This window comes from Antrostomus carolinensis, unplaced genomic scaffold (genome assembly GCF_000700745.2).
Source record: "Antrostomus carolinensis isolate BGI_N321 unplaced genomic scaffold, ASM70074v2 scaffold5993, whole genome shotgun sequence".
Taxonomy (NCBI): Eukaryota; Metazoa; Chordata; class Aves; order Caprimulgiformes; family Caprimulgidae; genus Antrostomus; species Antrostomus carolinensis.
This window is the reverse complement of record NW_010303068.1, coordinates 93,343-107,558: the sequence shown is the minus strand read 5'-3', so window position 1 is coordinate 107,558 and position 14,216 is coordinate 93,343. Positions and strand designations below refer to the sequence as shown.

The 14,216-nt window shown below is 37.9% G+C and overlaps 1 protein-coding gene across 1 annotated transcript in view; it reads right to left on the bottom strand.

Annotated features, from left to right (window-relative positions):
• Positions 1 to 6,232: 6,232 nt before the first annotated feature.
• Positions 6,233 to 14,216, bottom strand: part of LOC104521845 (contactin associated protein family member 5) — a 97,018-nt gene continuing 89,034 nt past the window's right edge. The window contains exons 12-14 of the mRNA XM_010163963.1: positions 12,167 to 12,385; positions 8,476 to 8,547; positions 6,233 to 7,433 (exon numbers count right to left, since the gene is read on the bottom strand). Coding sequence (XP_010162265.1) covers positions 7,237 to 7,433; positions 8,476 to 8,547; positions 12,167 to 12,385 — 488 coding nt within the window. The 3' untranslated portion in view covers positions 6,233 to 7,236. The remainder of the gene's footprint in view (positions 7,434 to 8,475; positions 8,548 to 12,166; positions 12,386 to 14,216) is intronic.

Sequence of the window (14,216 nt, the reverse complement as noted above, 5' to 3'; positions counted from 1 at the left end):
CTAAATGATGCAAAGAAGAACTATAAAGGGCTATGGCATGCAAAAGTGAGTAAATAATTTCCCATGCAGAAATTGTATCAGACAGACTCTCTTTAGGGTGGTGGGACCGAAATCCATGAAGAGAGTAATGATCATATCAAGAAGCAAATAATGTTGCTATGTTAACAGCAGTCAGTAGTTAAGAAAAAAGCTGCCACAAGCATTCTAAGTGAGGGAAGGAGGGATGGAGAGAGGAGTCTCTAAGCAAACACCATTCTTGGGATCACCTGTTGTAACAAATATTTCATTAAATGTTACAATCGTTTGAGGGAAACCATCCCAAATTCTTCTTTGGTTTACCAGGGACAGCTCCACTGATCTAACTGGAGATTCAGATTAGTAGCAGTCAGAGGTTTGAAATCCTTTCCCATGTCTGAAGCATATCTCTGATACTTTACAGATCATCAGGACAATTAAGGTTATGTTTTGGCAGGCTAACTAGCAATTCATTCCATGGCAAAAATGTACTGTGGAAAAAGACCTGAAACCTTCAAATCTTCCTGATGGTTACCATGCCTGGTTTCCAACAGCATAACCTTTCTGAGAGCTTTTGCTTCGTCGCAATTGTAATTTGGAGAGTTAATGTCCCCTTTCCCCCTTACAGGTCACCAACTCTAGGTGACTACATCTCCACATTAGAGTGCAATCTTCCTTCTGGCTGAACACCCAGCTGATATTTTGAGAATCACGCATTTCTTCAAATTTCTGGTTTCTATGACTGCCAGGAGAAAAATCCTTATCTTAGTTAGAACTGTAACACAAGTTCCTCTGCCTCCTACCAAGAATTTGATAGCCCTATATGTTGAAGTAAAAAGGAGAGAAAATTAAAATAGAGGTGAACTAGATATGGAGTGACACTGTCGACACAAACTGTTGCCTTAATCCTCCCTTAGCTCGGCTTGTAGACTCAGAACATTACAAACAACAAACAACGAGCTTACAAATTACAATAGTTCACCAGAGTGTGCTTTTTTTTTTCCAGTTTTTGTTTTTGTCAGAGTAACTTAGTGCAAAAGATCACAAAAATAAGTACTAATACATAGAAATATCTAAACTCCTATATGCATAACTCAAAATAAACAATCAAAGAAAAAAACCTACTTCAGACCCAAAAGAAGAGCGTGTTTAGAAGTTCCATGTACAAAACAAGCATGGAGGAGGGGGCCACCCACACTGAAAGGGGACATGGAGAACTTTTCATTGGAAAAGGAAGCGCAGCGAAGTGCAGAACCAAAGGGAACAAATCATGCTTTGAAGCTGTTATAGTAACTTGTGAAGAAAACCTCCAAAACCCCCAAGGGCATATTAGAACTCTAACTGTAGTCAACCAAGAGGCCTCCCACCAACCTCAAAATACTCTGGATAAGGTCCTTGGTTTGGCAGGGATTTAACTATCTCACTTGGCTTTTCAGTAAGTAGGCATTACAAAACTGCATGAAAGCTTTGAAATAGCACTTGTCTTAGAGAGCCTCACAAGGTCTCAGCTTTTGCTCAAGTGTTTTACAAAGCACTGCTTCCTGAAAAATTAAAAATAAAACCCCCAAAATTGAAACTCCTTTGTGTTTGTGAAGAGCTGGCAATGATGAACAATATTTGAAACTGGTCTTCAGTGTAAGCTTTGTGTGGGTGATGGCAACCAACAACAATGGCATGAAATGGTGGAGTACAAAGAGAGTCAAATCCTTCCTCCTGTTACAATCCTGTTAATCTGAGGTGAAGGACACTTCAACTGATTGTCTTACACTCATGGAAAGGAAGGTTGATTTTGTTCTGAAGATTGCATTTTTTTCAGGAATTCACCTCATCAAGAACTTAGGGGTTTTGGATGGCACTTAGGGTAATTTGAAAAGCCAACAGGTATCAGACATATCTGTTTGGAGCTAGCAGATATGAGACGTGACAGACAGGAGACTTGCATCCTTACTGGAGCTGCAGAGATAATCTAGTTCATCTCAAATAGCACCAGACATGCAGGGCGAGAAAGGCATTTTAGGGGTCTGAGTTAGCTTTAGACTATGAAATCTGTGTAGATTGCTCTACATATATGATATCTGCCAAAGCTCTCACATGATGCAATGAATGGATCTTGGATCTAGAATAGACTGGAAGAAGAGCTACCCTCTCCCAAGTCCCACAGATTACTAATTGGATGGCCACCGACTTAAATGGATGCTTTGACACCTGATTTTAATGTATGTGGCTGTAAGTAGATGTACACATTTCCTCAGCAGAGAAGTCTAGTGTAATTTTAGACGCAAGGAGGTATCCTTCCTTTATCCCAGCTCTTATCTCAATAAAAAAAACATATATCTTTTAAGACTTGTGCAGATGTGTCTTCTGGACTAGTAGTAAGATTCCTATACATAGATGAATGCTGCTAGAAGTAGCTAAACTATTGCCAGGAGCCTACTCTGTCTCTATAATCAATGGAGAGAAAGATGCACTTCTAGAGAGTGATTAATTTAATCTTAAAGGATGTCTAAGACATTTGCCCTGTCCTCAATGACCACAGGACGGGACTGGGTGACAAATGTTAAAACAGGTAGCCTGAAAAACCAAATGTAAAATGAAACAAATCCAAAAGACTCATAAAAACAACCTTCAAGTGCTTCCACCAGTCTAGAACTCAGATCTTGTGCTCAGCAAAATTGACAGCTGACTTCATTAGCAGAAGATTCATATCCCCTCACCATAGTGAAACCATATGATATATTGATTGCTCCTTACCCAATATGTGAAATATGTAATCAGCTAAATGCTGATATAGACAAACATCACATTAGGATAAGGGTTTGGCTTACACTGTAAAAACTGAGCAATTGCTAAATAGCATGGGTTAAGTGTGTCTAGATCATGATAAAATAAAACAGAGAGAAAACATCTCATGTTTGAATCTGAGCCATCGGTTTTAACTTAAATGTCAGGGGAATCTCATGACTGAACATAATCTGGTAACATTACAGCCCTAAATGGCTTGTTTTCACAGCTATGTCTACCTAGATGAGAAACCTGGTTTAGCCAATGTGAGTTAAAAGCCTGTCCTTTGTTTGTCTTTATTTTCACTGCAGACATACTCTAAGTGCTGTGCCATGGCAAGAACAAGAAAAAAAAAAACATGTATGTGTTAAAAATTTACTCAAAACATTCACACCATCTTGTCATTAGTAAGTGAATAAGGACAGATGAAATACTGCAAATTACATAGATGACTAGCTTAGGACCAATGTTTTACTTGCAAAAGAGAAATGAGACTCAATTTTCAAAGGTATTTAAATGTCTTGTAGTATTTTGAAACATCTCACAGCAAGCCAGAAGCAGAAATCCAACTAAAATTAATTAGAGTAAAGTGGTCATGTTGTTTAGTCATTTAAGCATTGATCCACATCCTCAGGAGACTAAATTTCTTTGGAAGCCCACACTTCACTCAGAAGTCTCACTGAAACTGGGATTTAGTGTTCTCACAGAGAGCTTTCATTTGTTTTCTATAGCCAGACACTAGGGTTCTCAGACAGTTCCTCTAGGCATCCAACCCAGACTTTGTATGACTAAGTATCTTTATAAGCATGGCTGTTATTGGCCAAGTTTTTTCCAGGAAAAAGTAATTTGCTCTGCCTAAATCCACATCTAAGTGACACAGAAATTCCATAACCTAAAAATCCCTGCCTAACAATAATAATTTTCAGTGGTTACCTACCATATCAGTAGGAGAAAAAAAGAGACTTGATATCTTTCTACCAGCCCCTTACTTTTGTTATGAAACCTCTCTTGGGAGCAGGAAGAAAACCTAAACACCTCCAACAATTATTCAATACTCTCAGGTTTTCCATTCAAAAAATCCTGACATTTTATATTTTAAAAATATCATCCCCCACTTTTACAGGAAAATGTTATCTAGAACGATAGTCATAAGAAAAAAGACAAGACTCTCCCCTTTAACGAGCAATTTTAACAAAGCAGAAATGGTTTGGAATAGATGGTGAAAAAGGTCTAATTTGAACTAATTTTAAAGCTGGCAGACTTTTGCAAAATTGCATTTCTTCTCTTTTTTAAAACATTTTTAATTGCCTTTAACTGGTACTGAAGTAAATCAGATGATGCTTTTACTAAAAAAAGCATTGTAAAAAAAAAAAAAAAGAAGTTAGTATTAGGGTGCTTCATACAGTAGTTTCAGCTACCTTTTAATAAGAAGAATATTGACATCCTGATTTAGAAGATAGCATTTTAAATGGCAAGCCCATACAAATGTGTTAATTTGTCCAGCCCTGTAGCATATAGATATACACATCTCATTATATCCATAGGTATAGATGCACATGTTTCTGTACACTCATGCATGCATTTTTGTATGTGCAGTTCTTTCTTTTTACAGGTGCATACCAATGTAGCTAAATTTTCAAGGAGTTTTACCAGCCTGGGCTATATTAAATGAGCATAAGGAAAATGGACAAACCAACCACTTACACTGTTTTGCCAGGACACAACATGCCACTTACACCTGCTCTGTAACCCAGGACTGAGCCACTGAGCTGTATCTGAAATGTCTGCAGCAACACTAATATCTACATTTGGTGATGGGAAGCTGATCCTCCTTCAGAAAGCTCAGCAGCTTGCAGATTCACACCCTAAGATGGCTGAAAGCAATTTAGTCACTTGAGAAATTAGAAGACTCTGCTTCATTACTTAGTTTCCCTTTTCCAGCTACTTCACTGCGGGAGATGCTTTGTGTTTTATTGTTGCACTTTGTAGTAATTTCATTCCTGGAAACTAACATGTAGGAAAGCAGGAGGATGATTTGTATCTGTTAGTTTGGGTAGAGGAAAAATGCACACCTGTGGGCTTTCCCCTCCTTCGTATTGCATTCTTCATAAAGCCAATCAAGTACATTAGGACTTCAGAGATGTCTCATACAGAGGCCATTTCAGATAAAATGACTCAAACATGAGTAGAGGAGCCCATGTGCTTGCTTATTCCTCCCCTCCCGCCAAGACAAACAAAGCAGCTTTATCTGGGGGAAGGAAGGAAGGAAGGAGAAAAGAGATTGCTTTGCCAGGATTTCACTGCAAAAGATAAAGCAATGTAAAGGGATCACAGCTGAGTCATTACACATCTCATCATGCAGAAACACTCTCAGGTAATCATGTATCATGCAAACAGCCAGCATGAGGCAAAAGGGCTGTTGTCAACCACAGTCGAAGAAGAATGGAGCTAATACTAATTTCAATATGAATTGCTTTATAAAATTGCTCACAGTTCTGGTTATGGTTATTGCTTTTCACGTGAGAGTGATATCATTCCAAGATTGCTTTGTCTTCACTGGATGTTACTTATCATAAGATCTTCCAAAAGAAGTGGTGAAGAATCACCATATTCAAACTGTGATTTATTTATTCTTCTTTGTCTCCTCCTCCCATAAAAAAAAAATAACCAGCTACATACCTTTGCAATCCACTGCCCGGAAAAATATCACCTATTGCATGTGTAACCTAATCTCTAGTTTGCTGTGGGTTATTACCTCATACTGTGATTCTTTGATTTTAATCTATGTAAAAAGGATCATCATGCGGAAAACCCAGGATGACTGCAGAAGGGTGTAGGGGGCAAAGAAAGAGATTCAGCTGCACAATTAACTGTCTTGAATTAATTCTTAGCAAGAGTACTGCAATATACCTTTTTTTTTTTTTTTTCTTAGCTGTTGGATTGATTCAACTCCTTCCAGAAACCTTCAAGTCTGATATTAAATTCTATATATGCCCTGCGAAGGCAGTATGTCACATAGACCCAAGCAGGGTGTGAAAAACATCCCTTGGTGGGACTTCTCCATTTCTTACTATTAAGATGTCTGTGACCGAAAAGGTTTTTCAGCCTCACACTGAAACCATTTACCACAAGTAAAATGGACAGGATTCAAATCTTTAGTATTGTTCCAAATCAGGAAACGACAGAAGACTTTAGAAAAACAGGAGTTAAGATTAAGTCAAAGTAGAGTATTTGCGATCTTTTTTAATGTGTTTTCTTACTGTTCTACCTTACCAACAAGGCTGATTAAATATTAACCTTTTTAGACGTGGCATTAGATCCCTCTTTAGCTTTGGAGAGGATATTCCAATTTCTTCAAATAGGAAATACCAATCAAACTTTCATGCAGTTTTGGGTGATTTTTTGAGTAGTTGGATTTTTTTCTTTTTATAGAAGGTGTGACTCATGTTTAAGATTAAACTATTTGTTTTTTTCTTGTCTATGTACTTTTTCTTTACCACAGTGGCAACAGTGTTTAACCTCAGCACGTGATAATCCTCCATATGGCATGAAGAGGTATATGCTGCATTTCTAACATTTCAGACAAATATAGAGCACCTAAGTCCTAGCAGCTTATTAAAACCCTTGGAGATTCAAGCTAGTATTTTCCATGCTGCAGCTAGAGTTATGCTAGAGTATGTTTGGTCTATATAGCCAGCCTTATGAGATGGAGCTGAAAAAGGTGGAAAGGAATGATGTTTACTGTTGATACATATATTGTTGGAAAAGTACTGGTAAGCCTAAAAGTTACAGTAAAAGGACAGGAGGCTGGGGGAAGGAGCTTAATGAGGACAGTTTTATTTTTCCTTACCTCATACCAGCTTCTCAATTGGTATAAATTAATGTAACAGCATTAAAATCAATGGATACACATCAGTTCATATCATTTGAGAATTTGGCTGATTCTTTATGATTGCTGTAAATGAGCCTGTAAAATAAATCAGGTGTTTTGGTCTCATTCTTTCCCTCTATCCTGTCCCAATATCTGTAGAGCTACATATTCACCTACTTTACCTCTACTTTACATAGTCCAACTCTAGTGTAAAAGTTATGAATTAAATGGCTCCAGAGAAAAACACAAATAAATGTAGGGACTTTGAAACATCTGGGAACCCACAACAGAAACCAGGTGTGTGTGTGGATTTTATTTTGTGTGGAGTGGGATAACAGGTCTCTTGAGCTGCAGAAGAAAACTATGACTGCCAGGTTCTTGTGCAGAGAATGAGGCACTGTGATTGTTGTCAAGTGTTTCCTGTGCAGGGCGGTCTTTTCCAAACGAAAAAAAAGTTAGCAAAAAAATGAATGTTTAAAAAAAAAAATACAAAAAGAAAAAGGGAAGGAAGAATGAAATATAGGAAGGAAGGTTAGGGAAGTAAGAGTAAGAAGAAATTGCATTGTCCATCAGATGAAATATTCCCGTTTGCACTCGCTCACTGTATTCTGCAAGTCAATATCAGCTTTAAAGGAGCTCTCAAGGTTTTCCGGATATTCCTTCTCCTTTGTCTGGCTACTTCGATGTGCTTGTTTGTGCTGATAGAGGAATCTGCTCATGATGGCAATGATGCAAAAGATGATGAATATCACAACTGCTATTACACCTGAAGAGGGGTAAAAAAGGAAAGATAGAAAGAGCAAAAAACAAAACCCCAGTTACCTCAAAAACACCCTACCAATGCACAACAGCTAGTGGATATGATGGATCAGTTCATCCCTGCTCTGTACACAATCATCTGCCTCTATCATACCCTCCCTGGTAGTTTTTATTTCTATTTTGTCACTTTAATTAAGACTTAAAACAGCAAGCACTGATGTAACTGACCCCCTAATTTCAGTTAAATTCTGCTTTCACTGTGAGTAAAGTTGGGTCAGTGTGTCTGTTTTTAAAAAACTAGATCTGTATGCCCATACAAATTCTTTCTGTCATATTTTCTTTTGTGTTGTGTCTGGAAACCTTGCATAAACCTTGTACACTTTGGTTTGTAGCTTCTAGATATTATCAAGAGCAGCTTCCTACAGGGCATCCTATAAAATAAACAGAGATAAATTGCCTTCCAGGTTAAAGGAAAATGAAAACCAGACATGAAGCTATGAGGACAATTTTCCTTAGTATATAAATGTTTCCATATCACCTAGCAAGTTCTACTACACCACCAGCTTACAAAGACAGAGCTCAAGAAATACAGAATATGTGAATACTGTGTTGAGGCTCCTATCAGAGTGGTGTGTAAAACAATTACTACTTAGCTGGGTCTTAGATCACAGAATTACATGAAATCAGAGAATAGTTGAGGTTAGAAGGGACCTCTGGAGGTCATCTTGTTCAACTCCCCTGCTCAAGCAGGCAGATAGACAGACTTTGGTTATATTTTAGAAGACTCAGGTTCTTGATGATCCATAATGCCTTTTTTGGGGTGATTTCCAACATCACGTGCTGCCACTATTGGCTTCATCCATAGCGCAGGTGCCTTTCTAGGTAGTTTGATACAGATATGTGCTAATAAATACAGCAAATACTAGACCTGCATTAGATTACAAAAAAACTTGAACTGAATTTTATGGAGCCCAGATTTAAAGTACCTGAGATGCTTGCCTTGCCAGAATTATTTTTTTTTCAATTGTAATCTTTAAAAATGAAGTTACCTCCAATCACAGCTGAATCACTTCTGACTGCATTGGTGAGAGGCTCCCTTTCATCTGTCTTCCCAAAAGGATCTGCAGTTGGTTAAACAAAACAGGACTTATTTTCTGTATCAACTATATTCATTTTCTCTGTGCCTTAGACAGAAGTGTCCTCTTACCCTCATGAATTCTAATCTGTTTTCAAAAGATGTGATTTGGGGGACTAGAGAATTGAACCAGAAAGCTCTCTGAAAAATAAAGTGATTTTGCAGGACAATTTTCTTCTACATCTTCAGGAGCAAAGTCTGTTAAGAGTATATTTAAAAGGAAATCAAAAGGCTCAATAACTCAAGGCTTCAGTAACATCTGAAAGTCTTGTCTCAGTTTATTGGTAGAGGAATCAGAGAGGCATTTGTACTAAATAGTCCATTGGGAGCTTTTTTCAAGAGTTTAAGGGTTTTTTTTTGTTGTTTGGGTTTTTTTTTGTTTGATTCCACTCCCCTACCCCTCCCTCCCCCCCGGATACCTATGAAACAACATCAGAAAGGAGCAAAAGGAAAGGAAAGCTAGACAGATTTAGACTTGATCTATGTGCGTAGATGCAGATATACAAGTTGTATTCAATCCCATACAAAGAAGCAGTCCCTGCTTGAGACAGCTTTTGGAAGGGATTCTCTCCCTTCTCTCTATTGCAGAAATCCAGCAATAAAATTGGATTCAAAACAAAGAGGGGACAGAAATTAATTCCTATATTAAAGGCTCCTCGATGCTGGAGCTCTCTTGTACCCTATCTATAAATGACTACTGCTTAAACACTGGGCCAAATAGTCTACGTGCTGGCAGTTTCAAATTACTCCAAATCAGTGGAGTTATGGCACTGTACCTACTTTAGTTCTGCATGTTTCAGAAAATGTTATGTTTTCTACTGCTAGCTGAATCCAGCTTTTCTACAATTTCACTTTTTTTTTCCTTTCAGCTCACCCTCTCCTTTGACGAGATTCCTATCCACGTTTCTCTCCTTTACAAGCCTCCAGGATACCATACAGAGGATGTACGTGGGAGTTACGGATGACCGTCTCTGCTATATATTATACTGCTTTGCCAAACTGATCTTTCCGATGCAAAAGGTGGAAGCCTAACTGAGAAATCTGGTGTTGCAAGATTTGTTGTAATTGAACATCCTTGCCTTAGTAGTTGACTCAGCCACATTCTGGTATCTCATTGCTCAATATGATGTTTTTTTAATTGAAATAAGCAACAATTTTGTATCGGTGTATCAGGAGGTGCTGAGTTTGTAATGATGGTGGCTTTGGGCTGTTTAAGTTCTTAAAGGGGTATTTTTTCCTTAATCTTTACATCACTGACACTAGTCCTAAAGATGCACAGAAGGCATCAGGCATAAAGAGGCTTTCATGTTTTAAAAGATGCAACTCTGCTGCTAGTTTTAGGAGTGGAAGGATTTCTCATCAAACACATCCATACTGAAAAGGTTCCCCATATCACTTTAAATGCATGGAGACCTGCTCTTCAGTTGGCTTAGACAGACAGCTCAAGGCTCCATCGTTCACACAGCTGAATCTGCTCTGGCATTTACAGTATTTAAATATATTAAAAGAATTGCGCAGTAAAAGTCCATTATCTCTATGCCATCAGTGCAGAGTTCAGAATACCAAAACTTCTACATGTCCCTGAGCGAGGAAGAAGGTGATTTGTAGATCTTTGTTAAATATCAAAACCACAGTAAGTCACCTTTCATTCTGTGTTTCCTAATCAAAAGAGTGTGTACTGGTAACTGAGCCATGAGTGAATGGATTTTATTCCGTATTTGTCTGCTAGGGAACTTTCTTGAAGACAACAAGTATTCCTCTCTGAAGGAGCCAGTTTCAATTGTTTTCAAGTTATAAATATAGAAAGCTTTTTTCACACATTTAAAGAGAGATTTCCTAGAGGGCTTTTTTTGTTGTATCTGTACATTAGAAAATCAACAGAGACATGTACAGTCAACTTTGAAGTTCTGTTTTTCTTCTCAGACACTCAATAATGAGAAATTGTGAACTGATGAATTGAGATATGAGCAGTAAATTTGAAGGTTAATCCTTAACTCTGACTTCCTTTTATTTCTTAAAATGTGTCCTTTCCATGTATAAATGTAATTCTCAAGTACATCTATACAAAGTATAATTTGCTACAAATCCAAATTTTTTTTTAAACAAGAATTTACTGCTCAGTGCTCTTACTATAGCATATAAAGACATGAACTCTTCGTTCTAAAGATCTTATTCAGGCTTTAATCAAATCCAGTGTGAACAGCAAGGCAGTAGTGTCAGTTAATTCATCATATTGAGAGGAAATCATATTTTAAACCACAGAATGGCAAAGACAGGGGTGAGCTTTTATAATAATTCTGCATTTCTGATGTAACAGTGCTTAACCTTGAGAATGGAGTGCGACTGATTGTAAGCTTTAAATATCTAAATCCAAAGATGCTACACTCTGCTCATGTTATGTCCTGCAGCTCTGAGCCTCAGGTTTTACTGCTTTCTAAACTCTGTAGAAAAATTAGATCATTGAGGTGACAGATCACAGGGCAAGGAGTTCATATTTTCAGTATCATTGCCCATTCGATATTTACAAGACACATTTCTTCTGTGTGTCAGAGCAGATACCTTAGACAATTCTGGGCAGTGAGAAGAAAGTTGGGGCGTGGGTAGAAGCACACATACTGGCAGCCACTCTCCACAGAGTAATCAGCAGCCTTTTTCCCCTATGCACAATGCTAATATCATTACTTCTTTTCTGCTGAGTATCTTAGGCAGAAGCTGCAGGAAATGGCGATTGGATGCAAGTACAAATGTCAAAGGAATTATATTATGGTCTAAAATAGTGTTTCATTAGTTATCAGAAAAGAGAAAGTGGCTTCTTAGGTCAAGGGGCAAAAAATAGCCCTTAATTTGTACCCTTTTCTGGTCATTAAGAATTCTGCCACATCCACTGGTGACTAAAGTAGCAACTTGATTGCCCCTGTTCCTGGTGACAACACTTCCAGCTGCTCTGAATTTCCTTCTCTGCATACAAATTCACATATGCAAAATGCTTAAGATTCCCAGAGGATAGTTGCAGGATTGCAAAAGATAAATGAACTACTGGGATCATCTTACTGGTACCGCTCAAGTAATGCTCCCTCTCTTTAGCCTGAGAGAATAAAGTACAAGCATTCAAAGGAAGTCACGTACATGCGTCGAGGGGTTTGTACAAGGAGTTTTTAGTCATTTCTGCTAGGGTGGGAACAAATGCAACTTGTTTGCTGTATGACTCCTATTGCTGATCACGACTAGGATTCGGAAGGTGTGCAACATTTATGTTTTCCTTTGAGAACCGCAGCACTGGAGCCAGCTAGACCGGACAGGAATGGCAAGCCAGGTGCAAAACCATACTTCCAATGCTGTTTCCATTAGGGCTTTAGGACTTATTTTTTTATTCTAGGCATGTTTTAGGCAATCCAGGCTCTTAGTTTGAAAACTTCTAGTACGATGACTTTTAAAGTGGCCTTGGTTAGTCGTAATGCCCATCCTCAACACTCCTAACTCTGAGGGAAAAGACAACTTCCCACTTCCAATATTTATACTATCACAATTGCATTACAGCAAAAAGGAAGGAAACCTCACTCTACAGTATCCTTTAAATTCCCCATTCCCCTCTAGGCAGGACATACCTGATGAGGAATATATTGTGGTTACTGTGTTCACATCAGCTTCCATTATGGACGCACAGCTGGATTCAGTCAAGGAGCCCTTGACAGTCACAGGAGCAATGCTGGGATGGCGCAAGGCAGCTTTCAGGGGAGCAATGTGGTTGTACTGAACAGAGGACAGGCAGCCGGTGAAACCATAGGCATTTGCCTTTGAGACTTCGGGGTCCAGTGAAAAACTATCTGCAGTACAACAGAAAAACACTATGGGAATTATCTGTTTTAGAAAGGTATATAAAAAAAAAAAATAATTTTTTGCATTACCCATCCATTTTACTTCTCTTCATCCAATCTCAACTGTTCAAGTTGTCCTTCAGCAGCCTACAAGTTATCCCTGGCCTGACCCATGAGGTTATCCATCCCCAGTCCTTCCTCTATATGGCTACTTGCATTGAATCAAGTTGGCTTGGACATAAAAGCCTGAATTTTGTTTCTTTCCTCATTCATTTTCTCTACTGTCTGGACAATATCTAACGCATCATAGGTGCTAACCATGGCAATAACAATAATAATAAACAGTAAAAACAGCAACACTGAATATCACAGGATGCTGGTGATGATGCTCTTTAACTTTTTTTGCATCTGTCAACATCAGTTTCACAGATATGGACCATATCTTCAAGGCATTCTACATCCTCCATTCTTTTAATGAAGAAGCCTGCTCTCTACTGTCTATTATACATGTGGCCTAATATTGAATGGCTTGTTAATATAGGCTTCCACCCTTCTTCAAGAGTTTATTTTTCAACATACTTTTCCAATCGACCTAATCACATTACTACATTTTTATAATCAGAGTTCCTAGGAATCCTCCTAGTTGTGAGCCAGGCTCTCACTCTGCTAGCCCTATTGCACTAATAAAATAAAAAGCAAACCTATACCTCCTCTTTTTATCTAAATCAAAACCAAAACCACTATCTCCATGCTCTTTTTCAGCCTGAAGATGAGGTAGTGCAATTAATTTATCTGTTGGTCTGTGTTCATTTAAATATCATAAAGAGAAAGCCAATTCAAAGGTGTTTTTATTTAGTTCCAAATGTTTTAATATCAAAGATTGTTTGGAAAAGTCAGTGAAGGACAGTGAAGCCATCTTCCCTTTCCTCCAAGCTCTCATTTATTTACTTTCCAGAAATTGAAATTCATACTGCTCAGAGGTCTGTGACATGATGTGCTTTATATCTAGGTCAATCAAACAAAGAAAAAAACATAAGTGCATTCATATATGGTATCAAAAGTTATTCAAAGTCTTAAAAATTACCTACTAATGAAAAAAGCTTCTAGCATTGAAAATTTTGGAAATGCTTCCAATGACATTTGGAAAATAAGGATTCTCAGCTTTTCAAGTTTGTTTTCAAAACTTGAAAGAGTTAGATGGTAAACTTTAAAATAAGGTCAAATGTTTCCACTATCATTCAAATACAATGATTTTACAAGCTCTCAGCCAAAAGGATTTAGGAAAAAACAGACCTTTTCTTATAACTTTGTCACCTGAATTACATAAACTTATTTTGCATATAAGAAAATTCAGAGAAATCTCAAAACTAGCCCAAATCACACATTATTTTGGTGTTCAAGATCTGTGACCATTATGTCATGCAGTCAGAGGGAATTAGCCAAGAAAGATTTTTTATTATGTTTGATTGTCTTCATGGAAGCATAAAGTAGGAGAGTTTGGCTGGCTCTGAGCAAAGCAAGGTATGGTGTGAGCTTGCTCTCTAAGGTTTCTTACAGAAGAGATGCTCAGTCTGCAGAGCTGTCATGGGGACAGCATCTGGGCTGTGAATAACTGCAAGAAAGAGAGATGGGAAGGGAACAGCAAGGTTTTGACACTGGAAAAACTGTAGCCATAGAGGTTCACATTTGCTCTTCTCAAAGTGTGGAGGAATTGGCTGCATTCAGGTTTTTAATGAGGTTTTGGCAACGGTGTTATAAAACAGACAAATAATTGTTTCCAGGTTTCTGTAAGAAGGCTTATATAAAACTAAAAGACTGATTTACAGTATTTGCCATCTTT